The sequence below is a fragment of the Eimeria necatrix genome, genomic scaffold (genome assembly GCF_000499385.1).
Source record: "Eimeria necatrix Houghton genomic scaffold, Enh_scaff76, whole genome shotgun sequence".
In the NCBI taxonomy this organism is placed as follows: domain Eukaryota; phylum Apicomplexa; class Conoidasida; order Eucoccidiorida; family Eimeriidae; genus Eimeria; species Eimeria necatrix.
The window spans coordinates 54,844-64,151 of record NW_013654583.1 but is presented as its reverse complement, the minus strand read 5'-3'; the positions used below and the strand labels follow the sequence as shown (position 1 = coordinate 64,151).

The 9,308-nt window shown below is 49.8% G+C and overlaps 2 protein-coding genes across 2 annotated transcripts; one reads left to right on the top strand and one right to left on the bottom strand.

Annotated features, from left to right (window-relative positions):
* Positions 1-2,036: 2,036 nt before the first annotated feature.
* ENH_00075150 (hypothetical protein, conserved) lies at positions 2,037-3,427 on the top strand (the record flags this gene model as incomplete). The annotated part of the gene is made up of 3 exons (XM_013582852.1): positions 2,037-2,481; positions 2,640-3,152; positions 3,261-3,427. 3 exons carry the CDS (start codon positions 2,037-2,039, stop codon positions 3,425-3,427), a joined length of 1,125 nt encoding a protein of 374 aa, XP_013438306.1.
* A 617-nt stretch (positions 3,428-4,044) lies between these two features.
* On the bottom strand, positions 4,045-6,635 carry ENH_00075140 (hypothetical protein, conserved; the record flags this gene model as incomplete). Its single annotated transcript, XM_013582851.1, has 4 exons — positions 4,045-4,220; positions 4,438-4,594; positions 4,707-5,779; positions 5,924-6,635. The coding sequence occupies 4 exons, from the start codon at positions 6,633-6,635 to the stop codon at positions 4,045-4,047; spliced, it is 2,118 nt and encodes a 705-aa protein (XP_013438305.1).
* Between the last annotated feature and the right edge of the window lie 2,673 nt (positions 6,636-9,308).

The window sequence follows — 9,308 nt, the reverse complement described above, 5'->3', positions numbered from 1 at the left end:
TATTGCTGCCCCGAAAGTGCAAACTCTAAACACTGCTAATGCAAAAATTCTGATGAGAGTTCCACCGCAGCAGCCAATTGCTGAATGGCGTTTGACTGGTTTGGAGCTCTGACTTACAGGAGACCGGTGGTGTAGCCGTGTGGTTCCGCTTCCTATGCAGCCTATTCGTCTACTTGAACCCTGCCGTCTGTTGTTCTGTTTCCTGGGATTACAAAGTTTCCGCTGACTGCGCTGTGTGAGCACTCCGTTTGCGACCTCTTTGCAGCTTTTATCGCCTGCTTGTTACGGAGGTGCATATCCGCCTATAAAGGCACACGCTTCGCACTTCTTCTGTGACTGCCTGTGTGGGGGCTCCTGTTTCGTAATGTGCTGTTTGGGCAACTGAGACATCCCCGAACAAACCCCACTTCACTAGTACCAGGCCCAGCTTAGCGTACGTAAAGATCAAATGCCGGTAGCTCCCAATATTCTTCCGCACCAAGCATCACTAGCAATAACATTGCTTGAATGCGCTGAATGCGCAAGGGTTCCACCAGTTATATAGGGTAGCTGCCTGCCACAAAACGCAGCGCTGAATGCAAAGCTCACAGGGTCTATCCAAGCCTGTCATCTCTGTAACCGTTTCCAGTGCTCAGGCAAACAGTGGCTGTAGCCGTGTACAGCTATCATAAGGTGTACAATAACGATGCTGCAAATCTATTCGTGTGATGAGACTTTGACAATGTCACTCCTGCCCGTGGCGTTTGCCTGGAGAGGTGATTATAATGAAAAGCTGCATCTAGTCCTTATAAGAAGCCTTTGGAGCAAAAGCGGTGAAAACTGTCGTGAGCCGTACGCAAAGGAGTAGCGGGAGGTACATCTTCTCAAGCACACGCAGTACGTTCCCTTCCTGGAGCACAGAGAGAATGACCTTCTCTTTTTGCTTCAGTCGCTTCATCTAGCTCCTTCTAGCTGCATTAAAGGAGTTGTAACGCTTAAACCATGCTGCGCGAGTTTATTAGCGAAAGGATCACCCTACCGAACGCCCGCAACGGTCCCGTAATACTTTAGGCCCAAAGGGCCACGCTGCTTGAAACTGTAAGTGAAATGACTTCAAAGAGCGCTCATTGCTTCGTGAATGTAATGGGATAACACCTTTGTCGCATGATGCGCTAGAGGAGAGGCCAATGGGGAACATTAGCTGGAAACTGCAGAGGGCCTATTAAGCCGCTTGCTTCATGAGCAGTATAGCAGCAATATAGGGTAGCTCTTTCCCTGGAAGCCTCTCCATAGCAGGACTGGAATATTCAAAGTTAGATCTGGTACCTGTAAGTAGCATTTTGTGCGATCCATGAGGTTGCTCGGCTCAAGCCCATGCCCTGCCATAGGCGGCAAGACGGTCTCTGCGCCAGCTGCAGCAACTTGTGGTAGGGAACGTTCACAAACCGTAGTAGGTAGACTGCATGCAATTTAATAGTTAATCTCTATGCCACAGATAGCTAAAAGCCTCCACTGGTGCTCATCAATTTTGGCTGTGGCCTGGTTATGGGCCTGATTATGAAAGGCCAGTGCGACTGCGCATAACCAATTACTGTCTCTAAATATGCCTTTCCCAACGACCCTCACTGCGGAAAAAGCACTATTTTCTTTTTAAATAACAAGATTTGGGTGAGACAAAATCGACAATGGGGTCGGCTGTGTCTCCACATCAGATCAAGTGGTCCGTCCTTTCCTCCTGGACGGTTCCAGGACGACAAGAAAGTTGGGAATGATAAAGCCGTACACCTCTTAATTTGCGCTTAGTACGTCTTTATTCTGCACTGCCTTTTTGATTGTTAGACTGCCTCACTAGGATAGGTAGAGGTCGTGAGGCGATCAGCAGAGTTTTGTCGAATTCGCACCCGCGGTAGTTCCTCGGTTACATGAAATACGCCTATAGCGAAGTGTTTTCACAGGATAAATCATTCAGACGGAAATCTTCTCCAAGTAACTGGGCTTTATTCTGGGGGCAACTTCTCTTCCTTGGAGATTGTACTTTCCAGCAGTGTTGAGCGACAATGGATTTGAAGAAACCAAAAAGGAAGCGAAGGAACACGAAACACCATCCAGTCTACCCACCTCCGCATGGCATGGAAGCTAGTGTTTCCGCAGGAGCTGAGGCATCGGGTGACAGTGTCTTGGCTGGGTCAAGCACGGACAAGCTCATCAGCCTGAAGCGTGCCGCAGCTTACTTCTTTAGAAATTATGCTGCCAGCATCGCGTTTCACGCGTACATTGCATTCCTGCCAGCACTGCTAATACCTATTCTGGGCAAGACCACTCCATTTAGCCGGTGGAGCTCCGATGCATTGACCGTTCTCACTGTGTTCGTAGCGAACGCGACGTGGATGGAAGTGCTTGGTGTTGACTGTACTGGAGATGCATGCTCTGCCTTCATGGAGGCAGCGCAAGAGAAGCAATTTAAAGAAACACACGGGTCATCTTTGCATTCCGCTAAAAAATGTAAGTCTGCGAACGCTGCATTGTCAAAACTTGTCGCCTCGTGAGGCCTTTTATTACAGCGTTTTAGGAGCGTTCCAGTGCCGTACAAACTGCTTAAAGTTCCATTACCCATTCTGCGAAACCACGTCAGCTCAACACGAATCCATTGTCTTATTCAGGGCAATGGTTCCTTGGTGGTGCGTCGGGACTCCTTGGGGCTGTAACCGTCGGTCTAGTCATAGCTGCCTTCAGTCCATTAAATCCATTCAGCGGAGTCCTGCCTCTTCCTCACGAGTTGTTTCGTCGAGTGAGAAGTGACGGGGCGTTGACGCCGTCGATAGGTATAGATATTCTGAATGCGGTGTTGACGGATGAACAAAGCGTTCTTGTTGCCTCGCACGTACAAACTGCAGCAGTTGCCGTTGTGGGTTGGTGCCCAAAGATTTTTGATCCATTTTTGCAAAACCTGCAGAATGTGCTGCTGTCATTCTCTCCCATGGAGACTTTTCGTTCCATAAGCCTATTACTTGATACGTTTCTGGTGGAGTTTTTGCTCTGCTTCATCGTCTATTTGGTCAGTTCAGTCGTCACCTCCGCCGCTTTCTATTTGGAACTGAGACATGCAAAACGAATAAACTTGGCAGTGCTTCTCCTTGCCGTCCTTGCTGGTCTTCCTTTTTGCAGGATTGTCGGTAAGTTAAGCAGGACTTAGGTTATTTTTGGAGAAACAGTCAGCAGCAGCACTAAACAGTCGATGTTGCTTGCCTTCAGTACGGCTATTTTGTATCTGCTGTGTTCAGGTGGCCCAATGCTGGGGATGTCTTTTGCTGCCTTGGTGGCGGGATCTCGGCTCGATCTCTTGTGCTTCATACTCAATGGATCAGCAGACGTGTTGGCAGCTTTGTGTGCGACATACTTTGTTTGCCCGGTGCCAAGGACTCATTGTGGAAAACAAAAAGTAGACTGAACGAACGAAGACCGGTACATGAGTTTGTCTGCAAGAACACAACTTTCGTTGCGAACTGACGCAATAGACACGGAGGGCAGAAATATTTACAGCAGTGTGATTTGCTGCTGGGAAAGCAGGCGAAAAACGCGAGGTGGCGGACAACTGGCTACATGACAGCAAAAAACGCTTCACGAAGAATTTTCCATGTTACATTTCCGGGGAATCAGTCGTGAAGGTGATTTGGCCTAGAGACATAAGATGGCTTGGTGGGGACTGCGTGTTCGGCTCAGACAGTCTCTTCCTGAACAGGCGTGACCATCTCAGTTCGATGCTCTGCACTTATCGGACGCACTGCACCAGTTGAAAAAAATCTGTCAGTAGATACGTGTTGACGGCGGGCGAAGTTGACGGAAGCCAGAAAAGGTTCCTTTTGGCTTGCGCGACTTATTCGTATCGCCTGAACAGAACTGTTTTTGGAACCCCACGCAGCTGCTCGTCCAAAGACGCAGTTCGGCACCACGTGGCCTAAATGTTGCACAGCTCTAGAAGCTTTCAACGTTTCTGAATGCACTGTGGGTGCTGTAGGAGACTGTACACTCAGCGAGGGTTGGGCTTCTGCTGAGGAGTACTGCAATTCAAACACGATGAATTGTAAACACAAACGACTTTGACAGCCATTTGAAAAGTGCCACCTCAAGAATTCGCGAGGTGTTTGCATTCCAGTAGGGCTGCAATGCTTCCCAAAAAGCAGCCACACGCATTGCTGCACTAAAGCTACTTCGGTGGAAAGTCCCAGCATGCGTTTCCACGCCTATCGAGAGAAGGCGAAAAAATGCCCAATCGCGCACGCTGTGAGGCCTAAAAATTCGGCTAGCGTATACGCCTGACACTTCGTAGACCGGGCATATCAATGTACCTATGGAAGCCATTTTGCACCGGGCTGTGGTCCACAGCTGGAGAACGAATGCGCCATTGTGTGCGTGTGGAGTGCTGGATTGTAAGACTGCTTCTACACCGCTGCGACGCACTTGCTTCGCCATCCCAGGTCGTGCTCTGTGCGACGCCTCGCAGCAAGCGTTCTGCATCGCGGCTAATGTGCCGCCGTGATTTTGCGTCCTTGCGTTGTTGCGCAATCTCTTTGCGGGAGAGTGGCCTACCTTCCAGCGGCACTTCTTCCCATGGATACTGAAATTGCAACACAAGAAGAACAACGCGCCGAAAAATTAGATTACGACGGAGTGGACACACAATGTGGGTCTCCTATGGATATGACATATCTAAGGAATAGCTTGCTTACAGGCTTGGGTTCTGCATGAGTCCCTTGGAAAACCCATGCCGCCTTCTCCCTGTTTTTCATGTTCTCAAGCTTCCAGTACTCCGAGATTCGGATGTCTGCGTCGGTGAACAATGTAGGCAACCAACGGTTGCCAACTTCTCTTCTAAAAAATTGAGGTAGGCCACTTGCGATGGAAGTAGGGAGCATGGGAGGAATTTCGCATGTTCCGGAACCCCAGGCCCCGTCTTTATCAGCTCCATCTTCTCCCCAACTTGAATCCGTGTCATCAGATTGCGTCGATGATCGGGAACGTCTGGAGTCGGTGTATTTAACCTTGGTGTGCTTCCTCGTGCTGCTCTTGTCCCAGGAGGGCCTTTCGACTGCCACACAGTTTTTATCCAGATAGTCGACAAGGCGACTTGGGATCCTCATGTTATTGTTCTCTATGTTGACTGTGGCGTAGCTTGCCGGTGCCGAGCTTCGTGTATAGTTCACCGGTGGAAGGACACAGACGTAGCGTGAACACGGCACCGGGCACTGCGCAACGCAGCAGGCACCCTTGCGATTTTTCATTACTTGCTTTGCTATGCCCCAAGGAGCACGCGGAGGGGCAGGCATGGACGCGACTCGAAAGTGAGATCCTCTGCTGTGGGATGGTAAGTCACGTCGAGAAATCCGCTCTGCAGAGCCCATGTTCGCGTCATTTGGGTCAGCACTATTTCGTGATAGCTTGGACGGCGGCAGCGATCCTCTGTCTGGAAAAGCCTTAATGGGTGATAAGGGTTCCAGCGGAGCCTGTAGTAGCTGCGGTCGGCCGACTGGCGGCTCGAGGTGCTGGATGCACGGAAGAACTCCAGAGCAGACCAAATCATCCAAGTAGGGGATCCGCTGTCTCGTGTCCTGATACCTGCGGGCAAATACCCCTACGATGCGATAGGGATTTTTCTCTTCAATCACCAAGCTGTCTCCAAAGACGTCAATTGCTGACGGTCCAAACCAGGTCTGCTTGTCCTCGTTCGCTTGATGGACTTCTTTTTGAACCTGGCTTGCGGTCGACCACTTGGACGGTCGTAGCATACGCTTGGCCAACGTATCTGCAAGCAAGTGCGCCACACACTCACCAGTCCGTGAACAAAGGAATATGCAAATGCAAAGAATACAACTACTGTGCGTGCTACAGACAGAAAAAGTGGCTGTGTCTTATTGTGTCCTATTGTGTGCACTCTGCACAGCCTAACCGCTGGTGTCGATGGTCCACTTGTCCCCAACCAAGGAATTGAGGATCGTCAAACAGTGTTTATGGAGAGAGTCTTTGACATCCCGTAACTGATGGTTTAGGTTGTCGATCTCCATTTCCACCGCATCAATCGCTGGACTCTCTGTATCGTCAAGGGCCTGCTTCTCTGCAGCTATTGCAGCCACGTTTCTGTTTGCGTTCGCAATAGCTAGTGCTCGACAAGCAATGCGAGCCTTCATGTCAGGTTGAGGTGCAGCCGGTTGTTCAGTCGGTTCTTTAGATTGCCTGCTTATAGTAAAATCTATTCTTGGGCGAGAAGATGACTCGGAGCTGCTCGACGTTGCAGCAAGTTTGTCCTGCTCATCCACGAATGAAACTCGAGTTGGCCGGCGACCAGAAGAAAGCCCGCGTCTGAAAAGTCCGCCTTCACTGACTGCGTCTGCAGAGCCGAGCAGCCGCGAGCCGCTGGTAAGCACGCCGCGGTTAGAACGAGGAGCGACATGGTTGGGACTTCGTGAGGCAGGCCGCTGAAAAGTCTTTGACCGAATCGAGTTGATTCTGCTTCTCCCCTTCGCTGTACGCGGTGCGTTTGCGGCAGCGGAACCTTGGCGCGCTTCTTCCAATACAGTTGGCTCATCCAAGGCATCTGAGTCCGACGACACGCTCAGCGAACGCGAATCAGCAGAACTACCACTCGTACGTCGCGGTTCCATTCTCGATTGTTCTTGAACAGGCAGCACGGGGGGAATCTCAGAAAGGTTGCGTGACGGGCCCAACAATCAACAAAACGTGGATTTTTCGCCCTCAACTTCCACTCGAGAAAGCCTCTTGCCTGGCCAGTACACGGAAGCACAATCCTCGAGATTCCTAAGCCTACGAAGAATTCTGTGCTCTACCACTGAAGTAAGACATCGGCGGAAGAGCGCGCAGCCTGTGAGAGACAAGATGGTGACTGCACTTGTTGGAACCAGTGCCGCGAGTTGCCCAACCTGAACGAACTGTCCTGAAGGCAGTCCTCAGAGACCCTTGAGTGAGATGTTACGTGTTTGTAGTTCGCAGCATCAGTATAGGAAGCATACCATCTGTGCGGCCGGCACTCACGGGCGCCAGATGTGAGGCTCTACTGAGCCGGAACTTCCACTGTGGAGGGTTGTGATGTGACCTTCGTGTTGGTACACTGCAGAAAGTACCCATAATATCCTACTGAGACGATAGGAGCCAATATTTTCGAAGGAGTATTAACAAATTCAGTGTTTGTTCAGAAGCCTGCCTGCTGCTCCTACGGGCAGGCGAATAGTATCCAGCCCAACATAAAATAATTGAACGTCTGCAAAAAGCCCCAATATTAAGCAAGGTAGATGCTGAGAAATATTGGTGAACAGATTGCAGGCGCGTAGAGGTGACATTCTGGTCCTTGTGATCCCGTGGGTCTCGCTCTGTCGATGGCTACCGCTGTACTGGAAGCTGAGATGCGCCTTGGCGTACCCTCCACCGCAGCTGCAAAACATCTATGGATAAACCTCGGAAAATTTGCGCATTCAACGCACTGAATGAACGAAAGAGGGGCAACATCGCAAGGTCTATTGGATAGGAATTTGGCAACAGCTCCACTGGCTTGCTGGTAAACCCTGTGCATGGCTTTCAATTCCCACTCAGAAACGGCGGCGCTAAGGCTTAATATATTTCACTAGTAACGAAGGGCATTTGAATTTACTCTATTACTAAACGCCGTTCTGAGCCCATAAAACAGTGCTTGGAGCAAATTTCGTGTAATAACCACCCAGGGCTGGCACTGACCGAAGGCCCCGACTACTTCAAGGTAAGATCCGACTCGGCTAGTACCTTAATTTTTCAACTCTGCGCTTCCTGCGTATTCGTACAGAAACCGGACTTTGCAAGGCTTTAGGACGCAATGCAGAGAAGAAAAGAGAAATTCATGGAGCCCTGTATGAGGTGCTTTGGTAGGAAACTGTTGAGGCGCCGGAATAAGGACTTCCGGCGATTTGTTTGTAGTAAGTGCACCAGGGAGAAATGGCCTCTCGGGGTTATTTTCTAGCCAGTGTAAGGGCCACACGGTTTACATGACGAAGTTTAGTTGCCGAAAGCCGGGCACCCTAACTTGAATTTGTCCAAGAAACACTACAGCCAAAATGAAAAGCCTCAAAGTGTATGGGAACTGTACAGCAGCCTCTAGAGAGTAAAACATCTGAGAAGGACCCGCCACGCATCAGGGGGGATCAAGCGTCAGAGGCAATGGCAATTTGTAGGTACAAGGAATAGTATGTAAACGAGAAATTAATGGTGGCGCGATTCCTTTTGAGAGAAACAGAGGCTGGCACAAACAGTTGGTAAGCGGCATCACACTAGTGCAAACATCATTGACATGACCGGCTACTGAGGGGTGGCGAGCGCTGCCTAGCAGCTACTAATTACGTATTTCTTAGGCATAAGCAGCGCTTTCCAGATGATTTCGGATTCTCCTTTGAAGAGCTGATCAGCCACGAGACAATGATAGCGTTAAGGGAGAAGCATAGCAGAAGTGGCATCTACGGACTAGGCAAAAAATTATAGTCACACAGAGAAGGGCATTGAAGCCTTCCAGCAAGCATTACGCAGGCCCTGATGAAGTATGGGTGGTGAAATTTGCCAAAGAAGATGCGGAATCGCACGAAGTGATGCAGCTTTTGACAACTGCTACTGCAGGATAGTTATGGCTCATGCCTTCGCCGGCATGGTGGGGCCAGATGATGAAGAAGGGCGTTCCATTCACCAGGCCTGGACTTGAATGCACACAACTCCAGTTAAGTCGATTGCTTACAAATAGGAAGACATCTTGTGAAGAGCAGAGTAGCAGATGGCTGTAGCTCATCGTTTGCAGTAAAAGGCGTATATGCACATCAATCATTAATGCCCTACTGCTTTGTGCCTCCTCTCGACAAAAAATAATTTGAAGAGGGATCCGGCGTGGTCCCTGCTGCATACCAATTTTCGCAAGTGCTGAGGAGCAGCTAGTGGAGCCAACATACGCAAAGCCATTGAAACTTTTACAGAAGCCGCCAACTCAAGCCTGCTGAAGTTTTGTATTGGCGGCAGTTTGTGGCGCCGCAGATGCTGTCCAGGTTGTCTAGGAGTATTTTGCTGCGCATCTAGGGGCTGTGAAAAGTGGCTACAACTAAAAATATATGTGCAGGCAGCATGCTGTCTAACAGGCACAAAATAATTCATTCGGATAGTGAGGCCATCGGCAAGATGTAAGATGCGCTGATCCTTTATCTTTTGTCCTGAGATGCGGAGCTACGACAAAACATTCGTGGAACCACATTCCGCGTATAGAACAAGATTTACTTTTTACTTGCAAGTTTTCTACACTGCATGCAAAAATCCCA